Below are 15,375 nucleotides of genomic sequence, written 5' to 3'. Positions count from 1 at the left end.
TTTAGCAAGCAAATATGCAATTTCAAAATGAAATTTGACAGCTACATATATGCACTTTGGTGTCCTTTCATATGAAAAGATGAACATCACTTTGCTGAGAGTGAAATGTGAATTATGTGCAATGTAAATTATGCTCCTTGGAAACAAGCCATGACTATTTAGCTTATACAGCAGGTTCTGATTGATACAGTGAGGTGACATTATCACCTTTTTCCTTCCTCTGCTTCGAGTAGCTGAGCAGAAAAGACATTCCTGATTTCTTGAGAGAGGATTAGTAAGCAGGAATCTCTAGAAGGTCTGTTCTTCGGCTGAAGCTGGTACACAGGGAGAGGGAAGTAGAAAGGCTCTTCTGTGATCATAAAGATTTTTCAAAAGTGCCTCTCAGTAATTCAGTGAAGCAGCCACGGGTGCAACACTGTGTTAGTAGAGGGGTGAGACGCTCTCAGAGCAGGGGACTTCTGAGAGAGCATCTCATGGAAATGCATCTGCCCAGGTCTTAAAGGCTGCTGTCCATGTCCAGGTCACAGCACAAATGCTGCCAGAAACACCTCTGGGGAAAGAGGGACAGACTGATTGTGTGGGGAAAAAAAAATGGAGTTTGGGGGCCAGCAGAAACTGGCAGGACAACCAGCAGCCTGGATGAAGTCAGGACATGCTGGGTATGGCTGGAAAGAGCCACTGATGGCAGAGAGCCAGGGAGAAAAATGCCTCCTACTCCTTGGGTTAAAAAAGTTATCTTAATTGTATAGGTCCCCTGCTGTTGGAAGAAGTGGTGTTTTTCAGAATGTCACTGCAGGACCTATGGAAAATAAGAGGCTCTCCATATTATGATGTTCTGCACATTTTGAAGATGGATTTAGAGCAGTAAGAAACATTTCTAATAGTCCATAAACTATTAACAAAACAAACACTGTTGACTGCTTCTAATATGTTGTTGCTCTGTTTTGTTGTTTCTTTTTACTTTCTCACACTGCTGCCTTTCCACCACAGCACAGTACACCACCTCTGACACACTGAAATGACATTTTTCAGCAAATTCCTCTTTCTACTCCATTCTTTTCCTTTGTAAAGATAAGAGCAAAACAAAGCCCAAACTATAAATAAAAACGTGGACCATATAATTATGTTCTTAATGTAATTTCCTTTAATACAGGAATAAAATCCTGGACTTAGAGGCAACTATCTGAAACATGAAACGTAGCAGTAGTTCTACAGAGCTCAAGAATATTACCATAATGATACCTTTAGGACAAAGCGAAAGAAAATATTGCATTTAATAGAAATTGCTAGGATAATGCAATTACTTGTAATGAATGAATGGAATTTTTATTTCTTGGTGTTGAGATTTGGAACATTCTTCCTTCCTTGTGGTAACTTCAGTTTTTTAATAAGAAAAGTTGAATAGGACATGAACTGGTTGAAGGAGGACAGTTTCAGAAACGGTACTGGCTACTTATTCGGGGACATTGGGTCAGAACTGACTCAAAGGGATATTTTCCACCATTGGAATAACTTAATGACATGGTTCTAAGCACTTCAGGTTCTTTATTGTCCACAAATTGGACTAGTGTACTATTTTAGATTAGGTTTTGAGACACCATATACTCCTAAGTACTGGTTTCAGGCCTCCATTACAAATGGACCAAAATTTTACTACAGTAAGTTACCCTTACAAAATGTCTTTGATAAAATGCCAACAAAAAATGATTTAGCTTCTTGGTCCTATATTTTGATTACAATCAATTGAAGTCACTCAGGACTATCACTGACCTTAATGGCAGCTTAAAGATACTATTTTACATAAGAGGCACCAGCTATCAGTCAAACTTTGAGACTTCACAAAGTTATTTATGTGGCATATGGTGTTGATGCTGGTAGATACTTTTCCAACGACTATTTGTACATTAGTTTCTGTGGGTCACTGTGGACTGCTGGAAGAGTGACAAGCTTACATCTAACTTCATATACTAGTTGTACCTACTAAAAGAAGCCACAGAAAACTTCTGCTATTTGTACCTGAGCCTCCCCAGCAGGTATGAGAGACCTACAGAGTATATTGGCAGTGATGAAACGCAGCAAGACCAACCTTTGTCAGTCAAAGTTGCTGCAGTAGGAAATCACAGCTCCAAAAGCAGCAGTATGAAAATGAATTCTCACCTATTTATAGAAAAACCCCAAAACAACCAAACCATACTAAATAGTCTCATTGGTGAGAAGTGGATACATTGGCATCGTTCTTAAATGTTATTGGTGCTCAGCTAAATGTATCCTCCCTAATCATGTTAGCACTTCTTAACATTCAAGAGGATTAATTTTTTCCCACTGAGACTTGTGAAGCATTATCTACAGAAGATCATATTAGAAGGGACAGGACTGAATTTAATGCACCGGATTTGAAGTAATTTACAAAACTCATTAAAATTCCAAAGATGTAAAATGGGTATTCCGTGATGGGCTTCTGCGAATCTGGAGAACTGATTCCCACCCCCCATGGGAATACTTTAAGCACAAAGGAAATTCTGCAGTTAGAAACAGAAAAGCTCCATGACTTAAACGAAAAATCTGCTTTGTAAATTGAAATATATCATTAATTTGTGTTTTTCAACTGAAGTTCCTTAAATACAATCCAAGTGAGTACGGGAAAGCAGAAGAGACAGCTACATTTTATTTCAGTTGTATGCATGGGAATCTCAGCTGGAGTAGTAACTTTAAACCACTGTGGTGACAGCAAGGCAGGGTTAGGACAATAATGTGAAAGGACAGAAAAATAATTTTTTTCTCTTCTCCAGGACAACTTAGGCAATTCTTTTTTCTCACAATTTTTCACAATGCTTTCTTTACTGTGTAACCCATAAATGTTGTTAATGCACTAGCAAAGTTTTAATGGAAAATATTATCTTTTATTAGACCAGTACAAAGAACTGGAAAAAACAGTTGCTGTTCTCGGCTGTCTATTCAGAAGAACTTGACAAAGAAAGCCCTTCCTATTTTCTTTACCTACATCTCTTGATCAAATAGCAAACATCACCTATCCACACAGATCTTGATTATATACAAAGACCATCACAACTATAACTAAAAAGGCAATTTTTTCCAGGGATATCCAAACTTTGCCCATATCCAGCCTTTACTCCTGTTTTCAGAGGTGCCTCCCATACGTGCCACAGGTTTTGTCACCCACTGCTTTATCCCACCCTGACAGAGAAGGTGGTTCAAAACAGTATGCCTCATGTTTTGATTTATAACATAGGAGCTGTACCTCTTTATTAAAGAAAGATGGCATTGCATTACACCGATGAACTTTAAATTCTGTATCAATGATTACAGAACCCAAGAGGTTCTGCAGGGAAAAGGAATGTGCCATGCCTATAAGAGGGAAATGTAGATATGGACTGAGGTATACAGCACATGCTGAATCAAATAAATGTATGAAGACAGGTACAAAGAGAAAGAATGACTGTCCTGTACCATCTCAGCCCTGTTACGGGCTTATTTATCTCCAGAGGTCTGCTCTTCTTTCTGAATTTTTAGACATGCTCCTGTTGGCTTCCTGCAATTTGGCTGCTCTCTCCAATTTTTTGAATGAAAATTCAGTCTTGAGTTGAAAGTTCAAGGAAATTAGCTTTAACATCACAAAAGAAGAAAACCAGAGCTGAACTGTTTGAGACAGGCTCAAGATAGTGTTCACTGACCCACAAATCCCCTTTTAACTACATAGGCATTACACTAGTTTGTGTGCACACTGGATAGAGTTTGCTATAAGACATATAAAAGTAAATAGTGAAAGAATTGGCATTATAATCCAAAATCATGGTCAAAAAGACAAAACTAGTCACATCTAGTTGAGGTGCAAGCTCCTTGTAGTAGTTTAACTCAAAAAAAAAAAAGGCATTCAGTAACACAGGAGTACAATAGTAAAATAAAAAAATTGAAAAGAGAAATTAGGAAGGAATTAGGAATTGTAGGGTTGTAGGGAATGGTGAACTATAGTCTAAAACCAAGAGATAAAAACTGCCAATAAAGGGATTAAGGAAGGCAAGACATCCTCAGATCTTGAAGAAGATTATTTCAGTATCTGATTTATAACTAGATTGACAGTCTCTTGTGGAGACTTCATCAGACAAACTGTTATTAAACCATTTCCTGGAAATATGGGGTTGGGTTTCTGAAGTCACTGTGTGTGTACATAAGCATGGGTGTATCACATGTAGCACACTGAGTCCAAATCTTGATTTAGGTATCCAGGTAAGGTGGTAAGCAGTAAAAATTACTGGCAGAATATACTGTAATGGAAGGCAAGGACACTGTATTCATTTATATAAAGTGACTCATAAAAATGTGCCAATTGAATAAATGGTCTTAAATAAGATTTAAGATCCCGATGACTACATTCAATTATAAAGAGTAGCTAAAATTTGTTAACAGTTAAAACATGACAATAGTAGTATCTTGCAGTTTGATCTCCCACAAATGTGTAGCTGTATGGTCTCAAGTACAGATAAAGGAAGAGATGAAATTCCATAATAAATGTTAAATGGCAATGATTAAAAAAATTACTGACTCCTTTTATCAGCCGAGGAGTTGACCTTTGTTACCTGTTTCCACCACTTACCCAATGGTTTCACAGCATTTTGGTGTGGCACATCAGTAAGACCACATCAACAGTTCAGGCCCTTGTTCAGAACTTCAGACCACAAACTCACCTGCTCCTGGGTCATCTTCTGCAGCTCTTTCTCCCAAGCTGCCTGGTCATCATCCAGGTGGTAGGAAGCAGGCGGGGTGAGTCCACGCAGAATCAGGGGGTCACGGTCATGGCAGAGGGCTATCAGATGTCCAATGTACAACTTCAACTTGCTGCGATTCTGATCAAGTTCTAAGAGGGGCTGAATTATCTGAAATAAGAGAACAGACACAGTGAGGAACAGTCTGAGACCCAAGCAGCAGTGAAGGGAAAGATCAGTGTCTAAGTTACAATCTTGTTCAGCTTCATACTGGAAGAAACTTGAACATCCCCCTTCCCTCTATACTCTTAGCCCTTAACCTACCAACCAGCCAGCTGAAGCAGAAAAAAACAAGGACCCTGGGGAAGGGGTGTGGTGATGACAGCTGTGTGATTAGTACAGGAAACAACAATTATAGGGGTGAAAAATGAAATGATATTAAATTGAATGCATTACTGATATCCAACAGTGCTTTAGTCAACTACTTCACCAAAAAATAACTCTTCTGATAAAGAGTGGCAGTCCACAACCAATGCAATGGCAATACAGATTTTTAGCTAGTTTTGCCAACAAATATTTAATTGTAAATTAAGTATGCAATAAACAGAGTAATTTCAAATTATGCCAAGAAACTGGATAGCAACATATCTTCATCAGAAAGTTAAAATATAACTTTTAATAGTCTTTTATATAGTTAAAATATAATCTTCTGTAGTTTTGAAAAGGCAACGACTTTTATAATGCAAGCCAGATTCTATACAATAGACCAAAAAACTAAAATCAAAGGACTTTATTAAAGTACTATTTTATTTCGCTATACTTTACCCAATCTGAATCTAATCCTTATTCCTCAATGCAATCCAAACTGGAGTCATCCAGTTCCCATAAAAAGTATCCAAAGAACCCTTTTTCATCTTTTCACAAAAACAAAGAGCTCAAGTACATAAACACATACTGGGCATCCTTTGCTATGGCCTCCCACAAGAATACTGCTTCACATTGTTATAGATGTTTGTGGGTATATATTCAAAAACACAGTAAAGCAAAACTCCAAGGTTTAAAACTGATGAAAAATTAAGAACTGGGCTTAGTGCCTCCCTTCCATAAAATGAGGTGCTGAAGCTACAGGCACTGATGTACATGGGCAAGGAGAGCTGGAAAGCCTTGCCAAAGTACTGGCAACTTCTCTTTGTGTTCCCAGGCAGAGGCTGCACCTGCTGTTTGTTAGTGGGTCGGGGATATCTTTCCAATAGGACACCTCTGACCCTGCTAATGAATAAGGAGTGAGATAATCTCTGAGTCAACAGAAACAGGGTGCTGGCATTACTTTCAACAGAGACCCTGGCTTTGACCCCTTCTAATAAGGCTGTCAGGGCTCAGTTATTTAGATTCCAACACTGTTCTACATGGATTAATTTCTGTAGAGTTTGAGGATCTGGGAGGCATGGCTAAGCAGCTGATTAATGTCAGGCTCCTTGTCCTGCTGAGCTTAGCTGTGCTCAGGAGCCTACACCAGAACATGAGGGTGCCAGTGCCTACCAAAAGCCACAGGGCACCCATGGTAGAGGAGACAAGGTAGGCAAGGTAGGCAAGAAACCCTCAGAGAGAGTGACCTCACGTGCTTTATTAAAAACCCTAGTGCTACCTGCAGCCTTGGGGCAGCCTCTGTTTGCAGATACAAACACACACATCAAAATAATGGCTTGTTATATGAGGATGGGATGAGTGGACAGCAAGGTGGATTGAGAACTGCCTGAACAGCAGATGCCAAAGGGCTGTGATCAGTGGCACAGTTGGAGGCCTGTCTCTAGCGGTGTCCACCAAGGCTCAATACTAGTCCCAGCATCTCAACTATTCATCAGTGATTTGGATGAAGGGGCAGATGCCTCCTCAGCAAGTTCACTGATGACACAAAGCTGGGAGGAGTGGCAGATACCCCAGAGGGCTGTGCCGCCCTTCAGAAGGACCTCAACAGGCTGGAGAGCTGGGCAGAGAAGAACAGTCTAAAATTCAGCAAAGGTAGGGTCCTGCACCTGGGGAAGAATAACCCCATCCATCAGTACAGGCTAAGGGTTGACCTGCTGGAAAGCAGCAGCAGGGGGTCCTGCTGGACAACAAGCAGTCCATGAGCCAGCAGTGTGTCCTTATGACCAAGAAGGTCAAGGGTATCCTGGGTGCATTAGGAAGAGCATCGCCAGCAGGTTGAGGGAGGTGATCCTGCCCCTCTAGTCACCCCTAGTGAGGCCACATCTGGAGTGCTCTGTCCAGTTCTGGTTCCTCAGTACAAGAGACACATGGAGCTCCTGGGGCAGGTCCTGCAACAAAACTGATTAAGGGACTGGAGCATCCCTCTTACAAGAAAAGGCTGAGGGAGCTGGGCCTGTTCAGAAGAGACAACTGAGAGGAGACCTCATCAGTGTCTATCACTATCTGAAGGGAGGGTGTCAAGATGCTGGCTTGGTGGTGCCAAGTAATAGGACAAGAGGCAACAGGCAAAAAGTGATGCACAGGAAGTTCCATCTGAACAGGAGGAAGAACTTCCTTATTATGCAAGTGACCATGCACTGGAACAGATTGCCCAGAGAGGCTGTGGAGTTTCCCTCAACTGGATATTCCAGAACCTGTGCTGTGTGCTCTGGGATGACACTGCTGGATCAGGGAGGTTGGACCAGATGACCCACTGTGGTCCCTTCCAGCCTGACCCATTCTGCGGTTCAGTGACTGCAAACTGCAGCAGGGCAGAACACTCTGCTCTCCTGTACACAGGGCAATAGAAAGGGATATTTTAATAGCGTCAACACAGTTACATTTCACTTCCATTATCCAGCAAAACTGTATTTAGCCAATTATATCCATCAGCTTTGGTTATTTACTGAATTTGCACTATTTACCCCAATTTCTTATTTGTTATGAAGATTATGATCTGAAAGTGTACTGACTGTGCAGGTGAAAACCAGTGATGCTTCTAATTGAACTAATGTCTTTCCTATCTTTCTTACTATTTGATTTGCCCTCAGAGGGTAGTGATGGAATATCACATCTTAAAAAACCAGTTTTCTATAGAATGAAAATGTGCAAAAGCAGTAGTCAACATGTAATAACTAGCTGTCCCATCAATGTAGTAGCTGCTTTGTACTCTTTTTAGATACCACAATCTATTGAATATCCATCAGATGTGCAGATTCCAGTCTGAAAAGAATCCGACCTGCCAACCTTTCTGGTCATTCTTTGTGAACAGAAACCCTTGCTGATAAAAAGAAAGCAGACCTATCTAGCAAGTAAGGATGGAAGATTTTTATACAACAGTTGCATCTGATCGCTCAGAAATAAATCCCCTTTTGAAACACATTCCTCCTGTACCCTTCCCCCTTACCTCAAGCTGGAAACAGGCCAAATGAGGCGTGTGAAAGTTCTTAACTAGCAGCCTTCCCAAAGCTGTTCACAGAGCAATCATTCCTCTCACTTGGGATCCATTAAACACTGTCAGTCAAGTAGGAAGTGCCCTTATATCTGCGTTCCTGCCGTATCTAATATGAACTAGCCACTTAGCAAGAGGCACTGTGCTTCCCACACAGCAGAGCTGCCACTGCCTTATCTCAAGAGGGTGTAAGAGCATTTGCTAAGTGGAAAAGCAGGGCAGTGCTGGATTCATAAACCACATCGTGTTCTCATGATCTGCTCAGAGCTGTAGAGCTTTCTAGGAAAGCAATGGATAAACAGACCAAATCCAGGAATATCTTCTAAAGCGGCCCTGATTCATTAATTGCCCTGATAGGTTTAGGCCATCCTCATCAATGCATGGAATGAAGTCTGCTTAATGTACCCTCAAGTTCAGAATATTGCTAATGGCCAGCTAAGTCTGACAGTCTGTTTCACTAAAAAAGGCAATCACTACAACTCTGAGGGAGAAACATGAAATGCCTGACAAATCTCTGATACAAACCCAAGCCATCTCAGCCAACTAATAAAGACATCTGGGAACATACTCCAAAACACATTCAACTTGGAAACAACATATTTTTTTTTTTAAATTTTGTAGATTTTTAAAAAATCTTTGAGCATGAGAAATGGGAACCTAACTGCAGTTTTACAACTCATTGGGGTAGAAAAGCTTTAGAATGAAATTATACTGCTTATTCAGAGGTAGACCTGCTGTTGTTGTACAATGGTCACGGGTAACTGCATTTAAAAGTTTTTTTATGCTAAGTCTCTGCATATAAATATGTATATACACACTGTATAGATAAGAAGAGGTACTTGTAACTGAAGGTAGCTGGAGAGACCTATCTAAATGTTTGGTCACTTTGACTGTGAAAGATGAATACACCTCTCTCCCATACGGAGACTGCGGTGTCCAAAAGTTTGGCTGAGCAGTGTCCATCATAAATATACAAAACCACACAGGTGGTTACATGAAAAAGGAAACCAGTGAATGGGTGGCATAAGTGCAGCACTGTTGATAGGACAGAAACGCGATACCGACTATCCATAATCGTCTGCAGAATAAAGTATGGGTTTAATCAATGTGTAATTCACCACAACCACCAGCTTTAAATTATGGGTTCTCCAGGCAGAAGGGTTAATGACCTGCTCACCTTTCTCCCTGCTAACATTCTCTTCTTCTCTGAAGGAAGCAACCACTTTTCTTTCGCAGAACCAAGTAATTAACTGTACTAATTTCAGAGAATACCTTCTAAATTTCTACTTAACAAAAAATCTGCAGCTCCCATTTTGAGTAAAGTCTTATAGGCACCTCTAAAAGCCTGTCTGTTTTCATAACTACATCAGTTGACCTTGTAAAAGTTATCTCCTTACACAGCTTGCCTTAGTCATCAGAATCATGCATAAATGTGCATGTTGTTTGTGGATCAACATCAATAATCTTTTTCTTACAGATACATGCCTGTGATTTCTCTGAGAGAGCAAAAAAGAAGGAGAAAATAACAACTTCTTGACACAGCAATGGCAATACAAGTTTCCATATGTACATTTGGCACTGGCAGGACTGCTGTCACACTCCCCTATTAGCTTGACTACCCTGCTTGCCCTTAGAGTGTATGTACTCTGCATGTATATACTCACTAAAGGGCAGAGTGATGCAGACAAGTAGTCTTTTTTTTGCAATCAAAAATTTCAGTATCTTTTTCTTAACTTACCCATTAATCTCTAAATATTTTAGAAAAAAAATCCCTGTAAAAACAGCTATATCAGGAAAAAAATAAAATAAAACAGACAAGTAATCTCAGGTGTCAAAGTAAACAACACAAGGTCAAAATGATGGTGTTTTTGTATCGAGAATGTTACCAAGAAGTGGAGATGGAGTGAATCTGAAAGTTTTCAAGGAATTTATTTGAAAAATGACTTAGCTTGCTAGCCTGCTCTATAGACTATGAGTTTACATTGTAGATCCTGCAAAAGCACAAATAAATATGGAATTCTGAAAAAAATTCAACCATAAACCCAAAATGTCACCAAACATCTCCTCAGAACTTCAGACTGAACGTAACAAATATACTTGGAAAACAAGTTAAATGGAGGTAGCCCTTTATCTCCTCTCAATCACATCTTTCATCTGAGTGTGGAAAATTATTTTCAAATTTTTGTTACACACAGATGCAACTACGCTACCCAACAGAACCTGCTTCCCAAACTACCATTACATAAGAGAAGATGAGCACAAAAACTGTGTAGGCACCTTTTTTTTTTTCTAAAAAGAAATTATTCCAAGAGGACCTGACAAATTTAACAAAAGATGGAATGCATCATAGTGGATCCTCAGATACCTCCTTGTATCTGGGTTTTATTATAGATATTGCCAGACAAGAAAATTTTGCCTATATAGATAAATATCTTATATTGGGAGATATGGAAATAAACTAAAGATATCGAGTGACACAGTTTGGAAGTATTTGCATGGCAAATGGAATTAAGCCTTCTTGCTCAGACCATTTGTGTTTATTTGGCAACAAACACGAGGGCTCAGCTACAATAATCTTGTAACCATTGAACGCAATGGAGTTTTATGAGGCATGAATTTGGCTCAGAATGTGCAAAGCTTTCCCAAATTCAGAGCAATTTATCACTGATGTCTTCCCTTCATTATTTTAAATGGAAACAGAAGAAAGTTCTCAAAAAGACACATCCTGACCTCAGTTCAGTTCAGCTCAGTTCACTGATGCACAGAGATACTTGGTTTCTTCAGAAGACCACAACACAAAAGAGCAGGGACAGGCTTAAATTTCTTTAGATTTGTTTTAAAGACAAAAAAAAAAAGATTTAAACCTAACTTTCATAATTTTTTCCTCATAAACCAAAACAAAACAACATATGTGAGGAGCTGAAAGAGATTCTGGCTATTTTGACAGAGTTGTCTTGCTCAGTTCCTTTCTGACAAAATCAATTAGGAAATCATTTTTATATAGCAAATTATTTTAGAAATTTTTATACGCCATGAACAAATCCCATGGATTAATGATTTCCAGAGTTCACCCTCTTCACCTTGGGAAAAATCCAGACCAGAAAAAAAGAACAGAGAAAACACAAACCAGGGAAAGTAGTTTTCTCATTAGTTCCCTCTGTTTGAATAAAACCTTTTCCCCATCATGTAGGTGAAGCAAAGAATTGCAGTGGGTTGGTAGGATTCCTAAAGCACTGAAAATGAGCAAGTACTTGTAAAATATTTTTATACATAACAAATCCAGAAGTGGTTTTTCATGACACTGGCAACTTTTGCTTACATGGGCTGCGGAGCAAATGCTTGAGGGGAGCCACGTGAGGAATAGCAGGGACTACTGTAGATGAACGTTCAGGAATGAGGTACCTCAGCAGAGCTGAAGGGGGTGTCTGCATACAGCTTGAATTTTACTTGTTTCGTCAATCCCTGACTTTCAAAAGCAGAAGCATTTGCCCAAACTCTTACTCCTGAATATAACTAACTGCACTGTGCACACCTCACATCTCTTTCCTCTCTAACAGCCCATATTCCTGTTCCCCAGCTGAGACACAGGAGAGGAATCTGTGGCTTAAATGCAAGATGAGATCAGAACATACAAACTGAAATGCTGTTTTATTTCTCTAAGTTTTCTTTTGTCTTCAAAATCTCTTTGGAATCCAGCAACCCAGAAGCTTAGTTCTGGAGCGAAACAGGATGACCTAAGAGAATCTAAAATCTTCAATATATTAAAATCTCCTTCATTTTGTTCCTGTAAGTTATGTTAGTTACCAGGTTAAAATTTGGAAGAGTAAATTAAATTCCACAGAAAGTCAGACTCATGATACTGACAATGATAATATTATCAAGAGAAAAAAAAGTATTCCCACAGCAAGTACAAATAGTTTAATAACTATTTGCAGCTTGTACATGACACTGTGGATTTAAATAACACTCTCCTGATCAAACTTCTGCAGGTGTAGTTAGGCAAGTTTTGATTTCACAGAATCCATTAGGTTTTATGCTGATTCCTTCTCTACAAGCACGTAGCAGCTTGAGAATAAGTAAGAACAACCTGTTTATATTTTTAATCCATTCAAGCTTTCTAGCACTTGTTATCCACACAACAGTGAACAAGAAAGCAAACACATCTCTTGCTGTGCTGTATTTTGTCTATTGCTTATTCCTATTACAAAGGATAAAAGGGAACAGTGGCTAACATGCTTTTGTTTGAAAGCAGAACACATGCACTGGGAGACTGTGTCCATGGGAATGCTTATGTATCAGGGACTGTGTTCTTCTGTCTCCCTGTGTCTGTTCCATTGCTAATGGAAAACAGAAGGTATTTCTTAAGTAGTCTACCAGAGAACACAATCAGTGCTTTTCCTGTTCAGATGAACTATAACCTCCCTGTCTGCAGGTGATAGGAATCTTGGTCTTGTCATTCTCTAACACTGGGTCTTCATTCTGCTGTTGCAGCTCCCTACCTGATAAAAGATACTTTCAAAGCAAAGCCACATGAAGCCACCAGACACCTGGTTTATCTGTCTTTAGGAGTTCTTTTTAGAGTTGTTTGCTCTACCTTCAAATGTAAAATCCCACAAATAAACACACACATGCACACACACATATATATAAGTTCTTATCTAAAAGTTACATTAAACAATCAGATGTAGCTGGACTGCCTGTGGTGAGCCTACTATGAGTTGGAACTGTAAATCCTGACATCTCCATCATTTATTATGAACTTTACCAGCCAGGAAAATATAGCGTCTGGATTGGCTACTTGCCCCTATAAATTTTTATTTTAGGCACATTTCTCTTGAGCTTATTTTCATAGTTAATATGTTGGAAAGCAGGTTTGGGTTTGATTCTTTTTCTAATATTCTTCATCTCCCCTCTCCCTCACTTTCTTTCCTCCTAACTGACAACTAACAGGGCCTGGCTGCAGCTATTCCTCTTCTGTCTCTATCCTGTCCATGAGTGCCAGGGCTCAGCTTCCCTCTCCTTCATGTCACCAGCAGTGTATTCATAGTTTGTAGAAGCTTCTGACTTTGCATGATTGCATTCTTGGGTATGGATGAGTACTGCAAGAAATCTAAATGGTAAAGTAATTGGGAGATAGTACAGACTATCACACAAGATGCAAGCAACAACTGTCCTGGAAGTGGCCAGAAACAATAAATGTCTGAGTGCAGAATTTCTACTTGCTAAAAAGACCAAGTCACTCGTAGGAGATCATATTCAGCTGCAAATCAAAAGAGAAAATAAGACACAGACCTGGCATAATCTCATTTGGCAGAAATGAATGATGGTCTTTTTGCAATTGTTTTGCTGAAAAGCACAAATCTGTACAAAAAGAAACCAGCCATCTGTTTTGAATGTTTTAGAATGTGAAGTATCTATTTGTGTTCTTCTTTGATCTGTAAGAATAATACGAAGACAGTGATACAGTCCAGCTACACCTCTGTTGTGAGTGCTTAATTCATCCCAGAGCTGCAGATTACAAAGTTCCATCTGGAAATCTTAGTCTTATCATTCTGGGATCAGAAAGAAGATGAACAGTGTATCAAGATCAGTTCTTTTGTGTTCATAGATATTAAATTCTTGGACAGAGAATACACTCTTCTAAGATACATTAGTTACTAAATAGCAAAATAATAGCAGCAGAATTGTTCCCTAGAAGAGTGAAAAGACCAGGAGCAGATGTTGACATCATCTTAAGGACAGCATTCTTCTCTAGGCTGGCCCATCCCAGTCTAACAGTATTTACTGGGTAAAAGATGTCATGCCAATACGGGTATAAAGGAAGAGAGAAGTTGGAAAGGCACGGTTTCCAAAATGGAATGGTAGAAGATTAATCATAAAGTAAAATATTAAGCATTACTTCAGTTGTTCACTCCACCATGACAGGATTGTTACACTAAAGTGAGCAGGTCACTACAAAAGGCTCTCCCCTAACCAGAATTACTACAACCAAAGAAGTAAAGGTTATTCTCTGAAAAATGGCAAAGTTTGAAAAGGCTTGAAAAGCATGGATAACTGTATGATAGCCAAAGCAGGATTTTGAACTGCACTTCCTCAGAGCAGCAACTGGCAATCCATGAACTCTTCGTGTCTCCTTGCCTGAACTCGATGGCACAGGTGACTTTTAGTTTCATGGCTAATGATGATGCCCACATAAGCAGAGGTCCAGAAAAGAAGGGATGGAAATGAAGTCCTGTGATTAACTGGAACAACTGTATTCAAAGTGTTGCTCTTGCAAGGATTAATTAGTTACATCACCTCATTTGAGTTCATCCCATTAGGGTTCTTACTATGGGGTTCCCCATCTGAAAAATGGAAGTGAGGAGCTCTGGCTGTCACCAAGATGACAAAACACATCAGGCATCTTAACTCTCAGTCAGGACAAGTGATAATGTTTAAGTAAAGTAAGATTATTTCACATGGCTGCCTTAAAATTTTGCACAGGGTATGTCTCTAAGGCACTTTCACAATGCTTTTACACATCTGGATGAAGAACTGTAATGAACATATTATACCATTACTACACACTACACAATTAGTCTGTAGATTTTTAGAGAAGGGAATAAATGACCCTTCAGATGACAAAAGATCACAATAAAGAACAAGAGACAGTGGTCTAAAGAGCTTTGTTCAGCATGCTGGAACAGCAGCTCCTTGAAACGTTTAACATATGGATCATTTTCCCTTTTTTTTTGGGAGGGAAAAGGATCTTGGAAGGAAAAAAAAAGAAAGTATTAATAGAGTCAAATACAAATCTAATATAATTTTGGGAAAAAATTCAACATGAGGTATTAGAATCACTATCATATCACTTTAACAAGACTATTTCAGAATATTGTGCAATAATAGTACCTAGCACTTATATAGCACTTTTCCCAAGCCAACTTCCACTTCTACAAAAACTTCAGCTCATTTTACAATTAGAGAATTTGAGACAGGAAGAAAGAGAACAAGTGAGTGGTTGGAGATGATTCCAGGAAAGAATTTATCTTCTGAACTGTGGTCTAGTACTGTGTCCAGTAAATTACATTGTAATACGAGTCAGGCACAAAATCTCAGTGTTTTTGACCATTCTGTATGATCTAACAATTAAAAAGACCATATTGAAAATAAATTTATTCAAAAGGTTTATGAGGTCACAGTGTAATAAGTGACAATACTGAGAACCTAAAAGGTATGACAGTAGGACGAGCAATT

The 15,375-nt window shown here is 39.2% G+C and overlaps 1 protein-coding gene across 9 annotated transcripts in view; it reads right to left on the bottom strand.

Annotated features, from left to right (window-relative positions):
• The window catches only part of ERC1 (ELKS/RAB6-interacting/CAST family member 1), a 290,099-nt gene that overhangs the window by 13,634 nt on the left and 261,090 nt on the right, over positions 1-15,375 (bottom strand). For 7 of the 9 annotated variants that reach the window (XM_051784916.1, XM_051784921.1, XM_051784915.1 and 4 more), the window contains one exon: positions 4,704-4,892. In XM_051784916.1, coding sequence (XP_051640876.1) covers positions 4,704-4,892 — 189 coding nt within the window. Of the gene's footprint in view, positions 1-4,703; positions 4,893-15,375 lie in introns of those variants that run through there. The other 2 variants (XM_051784922.1, XM_051784923.1) reach the window with 1 other exon arrangement.

This window comes from Manacus candei, unplaced genomic scaffold (assembly GCF_025592945.1).
Source record: "Manacus candei isolate 608988 ecotype Guabito, Panama unplaced genomic scaffold, ASM2559294v1 h1tg000018l, whole genome shotgun sequence".
NCBI classification, from domain to species: Eukaryota; Metazoa; Chordata; class Aves; order Passeriformes; family Pipridae; genus Manacus; species Manacus candei.
This window is presented reverse-complemented; position numbering and strand designations above follow the sequence as displayed.